This window comes from Choloepus didactylus, chromosome 8 (assembly GCF_015220235.1).
Source record: "Choloepus didactylus isolate mChoDid1 chromosome 8, mChoDid1.pri, whole genome shotgun sequence".
In the NCBI taxonomy this organism is placed as follows: Eukaryota; Metazoa; Chordata; class Mammalia; order Pilosa; family Megalonychidae; genus Choloepus; species Choloepus didactylus.
In genome coordinates, this window is record NC_051314.1 from 83,855,533 (window position 1) to 83,869,455 (window position 13,923).

At 40.9% G+C, this 13,923-nt stretch overlaps 1 protein-coding gene across 1 annotated transcript in view; it reads right to left on the bottom strand.

Moving 5' to 3' along the window:
- SLC4A8 (solute carrier family 4 member 8) overlaps positions 1-13,923 on the bottom strand; it is an 82,298-nt gene that overhangs the window by 53,935 nt on the left and 14,440 nt on the right. Inside the window, exons 2-4 of the mRNA XM_037845024.1 lie at positions 11,864-11,945; positions 3,281-3,427; positions 2,623-2,758 (exon numbers count right to left, since the gene is read on the bottom strand). Of these exons, the coding sequence (XP_037700952.1) occupies positions 2,623-2,758; positions 3,281-3,427; positions 11,864-11,945 (365 nt within the window). The remainder of the gene's footprint in view (positions 1-2,622; positions 2,759-3,280; positions 3,428-11,863; positions 11,946-13,923) is intronic.

Consider the following 13,923-nt stretch of genomic DNA (forward strand, 5'->3'; position numbering starts at 1 on the left):
AAAAACCCTCACCTGGAACTCTTCTATCCACTAATGAAAACTCAGCTTATATATTGTTCTTACATGTGCTATTAATTCTTGTTAAAAAAATTGTATATTACTGTTTCAATAATGCATTAACTAAAGTGTTGTATTTTAGCATTATTCTAACAAGTTTTAATTTTAGTGGTAATTGTATGCTGTAGAATGTCTGCTTGAAAACGGTTTCCAAAATTATTTTGGTAACTTAAGTATAAGAGGTATAAAGAATGTTTTGTATGAAAAGGAAAAGGAAAGTAGTTTTGTCCTAAATGACTGGTTGTTTCAGAATGGAAAAGAGAAAATGTAGGACAAAAACCTAGATGGTTATAGAAAGTTGCAGAAAGTTTGTGGAAAGGGAAATTTATTTCTGTGGACAAAGTTAGAAAATGGTAAAACAAACAAACAAACAAAAAAAAAACTAGATATAGAATAAAGCAGATTGCCTGGTAGTTTTATCCTTTAGCTATTTTAGCCCCAGGTGTACCTGTGCTTTAATTAATTTTCAATGTTGTGTATATGTACCCGATAACTCACAAAATGTAACACAAGCTTTTGATCACATGCCAGAACATATACAAAATATTGAACATTTATCTGATAATCCTTTGTCCAAATGGTTTACTTCTTTAACTTGACCATGGTGCCACTTGTAAATAGGATTACTGTCCATATGTACTGGTTTACTTGTACTCTGCAGTTCACTGTATTGTTGTTGTGAATTATGGATGCAATGTCTGTCCTATGGTCAAAGCAAATTGCTGCATGGGGGTGGACTGTCTTGAAGACTGCACACAGCAGTTTGCTTGGCCTAGGACAGTTAAGCTTTGACCTATTTTCCTTGTAATATCAGGTGCTAAATGTAATCTATACCCGAAACCACCTCCTCCCTGAGACTCCCTGAGATAGTTATCTACAAGATAACCTATAATCCTCCCCTCCTCCCTGTAGATTACAATCAATCTCTCCCCAGACTGCACAACCCCGCTCCCCACCTTATGCTCTCATACCAGTCAGAATAAGCCCTTATAAGCAGCTTATTCAGCCCCACAAAGTGCAGACCATTTCCACATTGTGCTCCAAACGCCGCCATTTAGAGCAGCTCCTGAATCCATTCAGAGAAGCTCCTGATTTCAGGGCAACGTGACTCGACTTCCCCACCCTGTAGGTAAGCCCTATAATAAAAGCTCATGTCTCAAAAAAAGAAAAAAAAAAAAAAAGTCTATTAAAAAAGAAAAAGCCAATGGCAGTGGTCTGCATGACCTTTAGAAATTCTCAAAGACAGAATAACAAGACTAATTGCCTTTTCACCTGGCATCAGGTCGATTGGCCTGTTTTAATCCTCTCTACTCATAGCAAATATCCATGGATACAGCAGCCATCCCGGAAGAGCTGTTCCACCAAGAACCAAAGCCATGCTTTGTTAGTTACTGTACCAGTTTGAATGTATTGTGCCCCCCAAACGCCATTATCTTTGATGTAGTCTTGTGGGGCAGATGTTTCGGTGCTGATTAGATTTGCTTGGAATGTGCCCCACCCAGCTATGGGTGATGACTCTGATGAGATATTCCCATGGAGGCATGGCCCCACCCATTCAGGGTGGGCTTTGATCAGTGGAGCCATATAAATGAGCTGACTCAAAGAGAAGGAACTCAGTGCAGCTGTGAGCGACCTTTTGAAGAGGAGCAAGCTTGCTAGAGAGGAACGTCCTGGGAGAAAGCCATTTTGAAACCAGAACTTTGGAGCAGATGCCAGCCACGTGCCTTCCCAGCTAACAGAGGTTTTCCAGACGCCATTGGCCACCCTCCAGTGAAGGTACCCGATTACTGATGTGTTACCTTGGACACTTTATGGCCTTAAGACTGTAACTGTGTAGCCAAATAAACCCCCTTTTTATAAAAGCCAATCCATCTCTGGTGTTTTGCATTCCTTAGCATTAGCAAACTAGAACAGTTACCCACCTTGCCTCATTCCCAGAGGCTCAGACATGCTGGCTTTGCATCATCTATAATGCTCACTAGTCAGTTACTAGATATGGAGCCCTAGACATGACTCTGGTTTGAGCCTATGACAAGCATTGTCATTCTACCACTATCAAAGGAAGTCTTCTCCCAGGTTGACTGTCATCCCAAGGGTCTCTATGAGGTAGAAATATTCCAGAGGAAGTTAAAATCTCAAAAATTCTGGACTTTCAGTGAATTTAACTCAAATGACCTTATGAGTTATCTTGAAGAAAAGTCTGGAACTATGCTAAGCCTGCTAGGCTAGGTCCAAGTCTAGATGGCGACTTCAGGCATCTTCTAAGTGGGTCCTTAATACCAAGATAGCCCAAGAACTGCTTCAGTCCCCAAACAAATAAGAACCCCCTTAAAGTTGTATGTTTATGTACCAATCCCAAGAACAAAGTCAACTGGCATAGGTGTGACCAGACATCAGAAGGAGAGCAACACCAAGACACCCCATGGGAGACTCTAGAATATCAGACCCTGCAACAGTCATCACTTCTCCCATGAGAAAATAAAAGGCAGACAGGCCTATAACTTGCCGAAAGTTAAGATCAGCCTTCTCAAGCAGATTTTAACTCAGCTTATTTTAGGGCCTCACCTGGCTGTCTCCTTCCACTCAGCGTCTTCTCCCTCTTTCATACAGATCTCATCCAGCTCTGTGAACAGGTCATGAGGCACATGCTCTTCATCTTCCTCAGTGCCAAGAATGAACTGAACACGCTGAGAAGGTGTGTCTAGAAAATCAACCACAGAGAAAGGTCTGCTCCTAGCCTCAAAGTTAGAACAGAAATAGCATTCTTCCTTACTTAGCACATCTGGGTAACCTAACAATTTCAGGAAAGTGTAGAAGACAATCCTGAATGCACATCCAAAAGATTTTTTTATCCCTGGTGCGTGGGTGACCAAAGCTATTCTGTGGAAGCAGTTTCATGGAAAGAAAAATTTATAAAATAAGACCATTTGTAGAAAACCCAAAAGAAACTGGAAATTAACTAATTTGCTTAAAAGGAATGGCTAATTCTCCAGCAAACAATTTCAACCTATTAAGGCACTTGATTTTTGGAGCCTAAACTGTGAAGTTTTCAGGAAGATACTTTTGATTCTTACAGCCATTTCTTCTTTCTGGAAGCAAGGTCTGAGAACCCTATAGAAGGGCTAGAGAATCAAGACCACCTGCTTGATGTCCGTTATGCATTCCCTCAGCCTCACCAAACCTCCCAGACATGGACACCCGCCCTCTCTCCTGAGCATGTTACCGTGGGCCAGGGCCTCCGGGCCTTCCTCTCCCTGGCTGGCTCCTTTGTCTCGTGCCCGTCTCCGGTGCTTCTGGCCATGGGTTCGGTGGTGCCGATGGCTCTGCCGACCCAGCGGCATCCGAACCCCCACGTACAGAGTTCTATGTCCTGGAAAAAAACAGAAGGTCCATGGAGGGAAATCCTTTAGTAAAAGAAGCCTAGCATATTTAAGAGGGAAGAAGAAGATCACAGTTCTATGGCCTGGTCACACCACTGGAATGGCAAAACTTCAAAGACTTCCAGGCCTAAAGATGCAGAGATCTCAGAGTTGACGTTCTCTTTATTCATCCTGCATGTGGCTACAAACCTCACAGGGATGTTGTGAAATCAAAGGAAATAATGTGTGTGAAAGTAATTTGCAACCTGTAAAGGCCAATATAGATGCTAGCTATTGTTATTACAATGACAATTTGAGTGGTTTAAAAAAAAAAAAAAAGGAATACAGTCACTCTATGACAATTGCAGCAAGTCTTGGTAGGGACACAGTTTAGAAGGGTGGTTAAGAGCACAGGGCCCGAGTCAGCCTGCCTGGGTCCAAAACTAGTCTCCATCATTCACTAGCCATATGACCTTGAACAAGTTATCTAATCTCTTTCTGTGACTCATCTTTAAAAGGGAGTACTAAAAACTTATTATTTAAACTCATAGATTTTTCATGAACAATAAGATAATGTATATAAAATGCTTAGCACAATGCCTGAAATAAATATTAGCAGCCAATACATTGCAGCATCAGCTTCCATTGTATTTTTCCCTATAGAATATAAATCCTAGAATAGCAGCAAGAGGCTAGTTATAAATCACAAGGAGCATGAAACTGAATTTAAAGGGAGAGATGTAAAATATCACACAAAGAGAGAACATGAGAAAACAAGTGATCTGGTAGCATTTCTCTCCAATTCCTCCTCCATTCCTTCTGTAATTTTGCTTTTTGTTTTGGTTATGACTTCCAGGCCTCTGTTATCCCCACCTGGCTTTACTTGCCTTCCTGCCAAGCCTGGAGCCCAGAGTCAATAGCTTCCAGGATGCTCCCCTCAATATCACCCCCAACTCATCTTTTCTCCATTTTTGTCCGGTTACTGCTATTCAGCAACCTGGATCTCAGGCTGACTCCCAAGATCTTCCACTACAGAAGCTGTTCCAATCTTTAGCCACTGTCTTCAAATCTACATTCCTTCCTCTGAGCAAGTGACCTCATTTCATATTTTATTGAGAAGACTTAGGCCACCTCACATAAACTTCCTCTATCTCAAACTGGTTCACTTTCCTCCCCTTAGCTTCTCCTCTTTGCAAGGCAAACAACCAAGGCTCTCCACCCCATGGCCTCACAGCCCTCTGGAGACCCACTCCATCAGTTATACTCAGTCTTTCCTTTCCATTCATCCCTTCCACAGGTTTCTCCTTACTACAAGCATGCTCACATCTCCCTTATTTTAAAAAGAAAACCTTCCCAATACTGTGCTACTCTACCAAGCTTCTGCCTTTTTCCTCTTCTATTCATCCACTTTCAAGAATTGTCTACCAACCTGGCTCCCTTTCCTTAGCCACCTCCTTGTTCGGAAACCTCTACATGTGGCTTCCGACCCCACTCTTTACTGAAACTGCCCTCATTAAGGACACCAGACACCATGTAAGCACAAAATCTCCATCATCTTACATCTCTTTCAGTTCATTTCAAAAGACTTTCCTGCAAGTCTGCTATATGCTAGGTAGTATCCAAAACCCCTTACAACCTTCTCCTTTTTGGTGTTTACAGCTCTCTTAGCTCCTGTGCCACTGGTCTGACTATGCCTTCTCGATTCTATCTACAATTCACCCAAACAAGCCTACCTAAGTTTCCACCCTTGGCTTTCTTTTCTTCTTTTCTAGGGAGAACCACTGGTTTAAAGTTCACTTCTACAAAGAGCTACCAAATCTTTACTATGATTCACGTCCCAAAGCAAACTCACCATTCTCCATCTCAAAGTGGGCTCATATTCATTTCTTCCCTGTTTCTGTTCATGGCATTGCCATCCCATCAACTTTCCAGACTTGAAACCTCAGCATTATCTTTGATTTCCACCTCTGTCCCTTGCCCCCCTCCCGCCCCCCGTTGCCACATTCTATAGATTAGAGATGTCAAGCTTTTCCTTCCTCCTAATTTGACAACAACAGGCGCTCCTTCCTGCCCCTCGTACCAATCCAACCCCAAAAACTAATCCATCCAAAGCACCACTCTGATCATGGCTCACCTTCTACGCATTCAGGCCTCTCCATGCTCTATTCTCAGCCTCGTTTCTAGTCTTCTCTCATTCTGGGACAAATTATACAAACAGTGGGAAAAGGAGGACCTCTAAAAGAACTGAATGATCAGATCAAAAGAGATAAATGTAAAAATCTTACTTGCTCACAAAGAATAAACATTATGAAAAAAATCTAGAAATGTATACCTTCTACATCCACCACAGCAAAAGAACAGCTTAGTTTTAACTCTATCTCCTACTCATGGCCTTGGCTGCTGGAGCCATCATCTTACACTCTTTCCTCTACCTGAATCACAACACTATTCCACAAATGTGCTAATTCTTTCTGAACACTGACTTGACTTACTTCTTCAGACTCATTGGTATTATTTCTGCTGTCCTATCAAATGTGCCATCTCCCTCCTCTAAATCCCCAGAGGATTGTGCACTTCTTTTCTGTCTTGCATTGGAATTAACCAGATGTCTGTCTTTTCTCCCATTTTTCATGCCCAAGCTCCTGGGTGGACTGTCTTTCTCTGTGAATTCCTCATACAACGAAGCACTGTCTCTTGCACATGGTCGTTGCTTCACAAATGTTCAACTAATGAAACATCTCCTAAGCGCCTCCCCAGAAACGTAATCCCTTAGGACCTCCTCAGGAGTACACAATCTTACCTAAGAGAGCCTCTGATCTGAAAGAGGCCACAAAGGAATGTGTAATCAAAGTGAATGTATTTAAGGTAGATGAAATTCTCACCAGGGCCTGGGAACACTGAGAAGGTCCAAACCAACCTGAGAATGGAAAGCTTATTCCAGGAGGAGTTCCTGAAAGAAGGGACTTTAAAGGCCACATTACCAATTTTTCATCTTCTCCTCTCTTTCTAGCTATGGAGACTGTGCTCAACTTTTTCTTTGGGAATTCCTTGATAGTGCTCTCCATTCCCAAGTGAGTTTAAAGTGCTTTGGGGTAATGCTCTAACAACCCTTTCTCTATTTCTCCCTCCTCTCTTTTGTCTTCTCCTAACCTCTAAATTCCAAAGTGAGAGAGAAAAATAAAAAAGAAACAGTAAAAAATAAAAAAGAAACAGTGAAAGTTAGAGGAAAACATGGTGAAACATGTTAAAGCTGAGAGGTAGGAGGGTAAAATAATTAGAGTCTGATGGAATTGCACTTCTTGCCCTCATCCTGTCCCAGGACCATGCTATGCTGGCTTGACCACATCACAGGACACTTTTGACAGACAGATCTCTGAACATAATATAGTAATCTTGCAACTTCTTAGAAACAGAAATATAGAGGGAGAATAGGTCACCTGCTTAGATGTGAGATTCCAGACCTCTGACATTATCAGTGTAAACTGTAAAAATGACTAGATTGAATACCATCTTAATAAACTACCATCTTTTAGGTGACATTAGCAGCAGACTGGATTCACCTAATTATGCCAGGTCCTGACCCAAAGATTGGGGATGGAGTTATGAACAGCACAAAATCCCTGTCTTCAGGACACATTAACACAAAAAATATATATTATTTCAGATATTTATAACTATTATGATAAAATAACATAAAGTACTGGAGTGTCTGGGGCAGGGGTAGGATGGAGAAGGGAGACTTTAGCTAAGATGATCAGAGAGGATATTTGAGTGACAAGAAGGAGTACCATAAGAAGACCTGAGAGAAGAGCATTCCAGGGACAGGTAAAATCAAGTGCATAGGCCCTAAGGTGGGAATGTGCTGGGCTGGTTCCAAGGCAAAAGGAAGGCCAATAGGGCCAGAGTAAGGTGGACAGGTAGGGATTGATCATGGAGAATTTGTGGGCCATGAAAAGCATAATTAGATCCTAGAAAACCACTTCAACCAGCTCCTAAAATGGTGAGCTAGGTGTGTCTAGGTAGAACTGGATATAGGTTGAAGAATAGCTTGTAAGGGCAGGCAAGGCCTTTCAGTCCCTTGATAGAGCCATCCTGACCATGTGCTTCCTCTTCCCAGCAAACCACCCAGGCTAGGTAATGGCAAGGTCATGCCTTCTACTTCTCCTTGAGCACATTCCAAATTCTTCTACTGACTTGGGCTGGTATATTGCTATTATTATTTAATTTAAACTACATTCTAAAAAGAAATTGCAAGAGTAGTGATTAGGTACTAGAATCTGTGTTATCAGATCTTATCTTCTTGGTTAACTTACTCATTGTCACCAGTAAAAGTAAAATAGAGAGGTTGGACCAAATGACTTTTCAGGTCTTTTCCAGCTAATGGAAAATCCAGGCTCAAATGTTCAAGTTCTAGGAAAGGATTGGACTAGGTGGTCCTTTGGAGACAAGATGGTTTAATTGTTCTCATTATCCTTATTTATTGCTATAGAAAGGGACTACAGAAAGAGTTCAGTAAATGTTTGTTGAATGAAAAGAGTATGGTTTTGCTTGATATCTAAATTCCCACTGCGCAGGTCTGAGCCACAATGGAGGCGACATCCTTCAGATGCTTTTGATGGGTATGTAGAAAGTAAGGAAAAGCTTAAATCTTAGAGAAAGAGAGACTCAAATTGTCTTTTCGTTCAATCAGTTCTCACAAACATCAGCCAACCATAGCTCCTACATTAAAAAAAAAAACACCAGAGAGATAGATATAAATGAAAACAAGCCCCAGCAGGGTCCAGAGCAAAGAAAGGCCAAATAGCTGCCAAAGAATTAGGCATCAGTTTCTAAGCTGGGGACCCTGAAGCAGGAGTTTGAATTATCTGAGTGAAATGACTGAAAAATGGACACTGGAAAATGAATATAGCACCAATAAAATCCAGTCAGTTTAACTGGATTCTGGCAGTCCAGTAACTTCACTAAATAATCCTGTAGTCACTTTGCTGGCCATTCAACTGCTCTCCTACCCATAGAGATTTTGTTCCCCTCATCTGTCTGTCAACTCACCCAAATTAACTCCCTCCCTTCTAATTCCCCATTCTTATTTCTAGTCATTGTCATAATTACTCATATGGGGCTGAATACCTGTGTGCAGCTACTTGAATATTCATTTAGAAAAACTTAAGAGAAAGATGTAGATTTAGTGTAAATTTTGAAAAATAAAAATGTATATTCACACAGACAGCAATCATTAGTGGACTGGGACTGAATCTTGCCAAGCAAAATAGAAACCACGAGTATAACCCAGCCTGCAGATGCAGATCGGGCCTACCAAACTACAGCGCAATCCACCAAGCTCATTAGCACAGATGAAAAGGTGCTGTGTTCCCCTGGGCTTACACGTTGACTCACAGTCAATAACCACAGAGGGGAATCTAACCATGGAGGAGACGCAAGGCTTTTTTTTTTTTCTAACTTAAAAATATGACCAAATGGCTCTTGCCTCTGTTAAAACAAATCAGAAGGCATTAAACTTACTCCAGGATTCATAAATCTAGTCATTAATCAGGAATAATGATCTGCCAGAAAAATTGGAAAGAGCCATTCCTCTAACTAAAGCAACTTACCATATTCCTCTGGGACTGAGAGAGTCTGAGGAAGCACATTTTGGGTTTATCTTTGGAAAGCTGTCTGAAGTGGGGTTTTTTTTTCTTTTTTTTACTCTTCCCATATATAAGAAAAGCCATGTTATGGTCTAATGCACCTTATACTGATAGCATTAACTTATGCAAAAAGACCCACATTTATAAAAGTTTCTAACAATGTGTGGAGACTACTCTCAGAAGTAGTTCTGAATACGGGGTGAAGGAATGACTTCTATCATATGGGTTAGAAGGAATGGAAGAAAGTCAAAGAAACATCAGGAGATCTATTTCCAACCATGGAACCTTTTGTAATGACATGCATACTGATTCGAAACACAATTTAGTTCCATTTTCTATCAAAGTGGTACTGATTTTATTCGATGCCTTCAAGAGATGACACCCACCCAGAGTGCAGCCTCATTATGTCCTAGGGTTGCCCTTTGGAGTGAGTCAGGGTGGAACCACAAAGCACAACAAACACTATAGCAAATCCAAACTCCCTCCTTTCATCTCCAGAACTGCTCTAGAATACATGAAGCCTGAGGAGTGGGTACCATTTGTCCTCTACTTGCCTGTAACACTTTATAAAAAAGGTTCATACAAATAAGATTCTTGTTTTCAAAAAGATGTGTGTATGAAGGATCATTTCATAATACGCTATCCCCTAGTAATGCCATCATCATAGGTGGCTCTTTTGCAGCAAAGTAGAGAGCACATAAGGAACAAACGATGTCTCCCTGAGAAGCTGCTCCTCCTGCTGTACTCAGCTGGCCTCAGTGGATAGAACCCAGACCTCGGGATCCAAGAGAGCCTATCCAGGTTTATTATTCTACTCCCATGTAGAAAAGAGCGCTCATAATGCAGAAGGCAAAGCTCTAGTGGGCGCTCATCGGAAGACAACTGAACTGGGAACAACAGTGCCTCAAGGTGCAATGACAGGGTAGGAAAGCCACAGAATTATCAGGGTAGGGGAACGAGCAGGGGCAATATATAAAAATGTTTATATGATGGTAGTTAGCACTGGGTACTGTTTTTCCTTAAAGGTAGCATATTAGAGTGGAAAGAGAAGGATTTTCACTCCGGTCTCACCTGCTATTAGGCTGGATGACCCTGAGCAGTTTCCCCTCATTTAAATTGGGATGCAGATACCTACCTTCCTGGGTTGCTGTAAAGATGAAAAAAAGACAACTTATATAAAGTGCCTAGTCCAATGCCTAACACACAAGAGGTGTTCAACAAATGTTAACTTCACATGTTTTTTTCCTTCCCCAATTTTCTCCCAATTTCTGAAACCCATCTTGGCTCTTCTTCTATCTGATTAAAATAGCTTGGAAAACTTAACCTTGATGTACCTGAACTCCACTGACCTTCACTAAGCCATCCACACAAATTCTCATGGTTACAGGCCCAGAGGCTGAGTCAGCCTCTATAGATCTCACTCTCCCATCCAAAGGACAAGTTTTCTCTAGGGGCTGTACAACTTTGATGAGAAAAATGCCACGGGAACAGGCAGTACAGAGAGAACATTTCACACGCTGTCTCAGTCATCAGAAAGTTGCTGTATCATAGCTTTCAACATTGCAGGGGATGCTGCAGAGATTTCACAAAGCCTTTTAATAGGTTCTCAAGTTCTCATTAAAGCAAAGCTATCCTGGACATGAGCCTTCCTTTAATAAAACAGAGTATCACCACTAATCAGAAAACCATGTCCAGGTGTGAGTCCAACTATTAAAATGTCCATGGGAAAAAGGAAAACAGAAGGACACCAAGTAGTTGTCACGCGGGGAGTTGGGGGAGGGGAAGCAGAGGGGAAAGAAGAACCTTACTAAGCTACTAACCTAAATTGAGCAGAAATAACAGCTCTTCCTTTCTTTCCACTGCCTTTGGGTTTTTGTATGACTCTGTTTTTTTTTTTTTTTTTTTTTTATTTATTTATTTATTTATTTTTTTTTTTTTAATCATCATTTTATTGAGATATATTCACATACCACGCAGTCATACAAAACAAATTGTACTTTCGATTGTTTACAGTACCATTACATAGTTGTACATTCATCACCTAAATCAATCCCTGACACCTTCATTAGCACACACACAAAAATAACAAGAATAATAATTAGAGTGAAAAAGAGCAATTGAAGTAAAAAAGAACACTGGGTACCTTTGTCTGTTTGTTTCCTTCCCCTACTTTTCTACACATCCATCCATAAACTAGACAAAGTGGTGTTTGGTCCTTATGGCTTTCCCAATCCCATTGTCACCCCTCATAAGCTACATTTTTATACAACTGGTATGACTCTGTTTTGAAATCGTAAAGAACATGCTCGAGGTGTGTACTTGTTTTCTCTTTTCTTAAGATGAAAACACCAGGCAGAAATGGGTGTAGATAGAATGAGAAGAGCAAACATTGGGAATGGGGTGAAAACTCATTTTTAAAAGCATCGGTTAAACAGGGGTTTGTAGCCAGACTGTGTTTTAAAAACTATTTGTATTTTATTTTCTTTCATATGTATATTTATATTATTTACATATGTCAAGAATCTGAGCACTTAGCTTCACTTGCTCAAGGAATAGGTCAGTTGTTAATATTTATATTGGACTTTACAGTGCTCAAAAAGCATGTGCTGTCTATCAGATCCTGTCAGGTAGTTAAGATGGATATTATTATCTCTTCTTTCATTTAACAGATGAGGAAATTTGGGCAAAGAGAAATTAAGTGATTTTTTTTTCTCCAAGCTTTTACAGCTAAGGAGAAAGAGCTAGGACTCAAACCGGGTCTTCTCACCAATGTCCCACATCACACAGAACAGTTGTTCTTACCTTCCAACTCTTCTTTCTCATAGTGAATGTTGAGAACTGTACTGGTCCCACCCTGATCCACCACAGCTTCTTCATCTGGTCTCTGTTTGAACACAAATAAGTAGCATAGTAATATGCACTCATTCATTCAAATACATATTTGAGCATCTTGTGTATGCCAGGCCTTTTATGAGACACTTGGGGGGAAAACCCCATGGTTTACATATATTATTTAATGGGGACCTCACAATAACTTTGAAAGGCAAATATGGCAGCCATTCTCTCTCTCATTTTACAAATGAGCAGTTTGAGACTCAGAAAATACTAGGTAATTATTGTCCAAGGTCACAAATGTGGCAAGAGGCAGAGCTAGGACTGAGCCCGATCCTGTGCCTTTTCCAACAACTCCCAACCCCCTAACCCTACCACAGTCCAGCTGTACATCTATATAATGTGTTGACATTTTGCAAGTGCTGTCAAGCACACTGTCTCATGTGGTGTAAATTAGTCTCCTTGACCTCTCTGCAGCATTTTAGACTGCTTACCATTCTATCCTTGAAATTCTCCACCCTGCTCCTCTGATCACTTTTCCTCTGTCTCATTCTAAGACTCACCTCTTTTTCTAACCATAATTCCCAAGGAAGAGCTCTCTACCCTTTGCTCCTCTCACTTGAGTCTAACAATTTCAACTGCAGCTGGAAACTGTGTGGCTCAGGACTTGACAAACCATTGGGAGGCTACACTTTGAACTCCTTCTGTCTAAAACCAAACCAACCTTCCTTCCAAACTGGTTTCCTGTGCTCACTTAGTTATTCCTACCAACTGCACTGTCATTTCTTAGCCAACATTTGAACTTTTTAATTTATATATTCACTCATACCACATTTCACTGAGTGCCTAACATATGCCTTCAGGGAGATAGTTCCCTTGTCTTATCAAATACTCCTTTGCAATTTCTCTTGAATTCACTCTCATCTCTCATCCACTCTACTCCACACTCTCCAGCCCTTTAAATCATACTGGGTGTTTTTCAGTTTTAGAACCGCACCCACCTTCCTCCCAAAGTATTGCTCCCTCTTGCCTGGAACAACCACCTTCTCCCCAGCACCTCCCATACCCCACTAGCTAATACTAACTCATCATCCCAAAGATCTCAGTCTAAATGCACTTCCTTGGACACCTCCCCTGACTATTCCCCAAACTAAGCGAGGTCTCCACAACACACTGTACTTCTCCCTAGTAATGAAATGTCTCTTTATGTTCCTTGAGAGAAGAACCATATCTGCTTCCTCACCATTGTATCCCTAACACCCTGCACAGAATTTTCACATAGTAGGTGCTCAATAAATCTGTTAAATGAATGAATATCATCGTATCTACCTTATCAAGTCTCTCTCAACTGAATTATTTCAAAAAACATCTTAGATGATTTCCCTATTGTTTATTTCCCTTCTCAAACCTGCAGCTCCAGCCAGGCTTGCTGATCCCAAGGGCACCATCCACATTCCCACCTTCGTGCCTCTGCTTGCACTGCCCAGTCACCTAACAGGCCCTTTCCCCAACTCTCCATCACACCAAATCCTAAGCATCCTTTCTAGATTCCTGCTCAAATTTCCATCTTACTGTTCTAAATTTACTATTTTGTGTTTAACATCTGTGCCCCCAAATAAGGCAACCCTGAATATAAGGCAATCCATTTTCCCAATGAACAAATTCAAAAAAAGACTTGAGGGAAACTTGTATAATCAAATTTTTAGGGAAGTAGATGAAATAGTCAAATGTCTACTTAAAGCATTTTATTTATTAATTTAATTTTATAGACATTTTAAAAATTACATAGTATTACTACCATGGAATGAGCTCCAAGACATAATATTAACTTTAAAATGCAAGGTGGAGGCGGGGCAAGATGGCAGACTGGTGAGCTGTATGTTTTAGTTACTCCTCCAGGAAAGTAGGTAAAAAGCCAGGAACTGCGTGGACTGGACACCACAGAGCAATCTCTCTTTGGGCATACTTCATACAACACTCATGAAAACGTGGAACTGCTGAGATCAGCGAAATCTGTAAGTTTTTGCGGC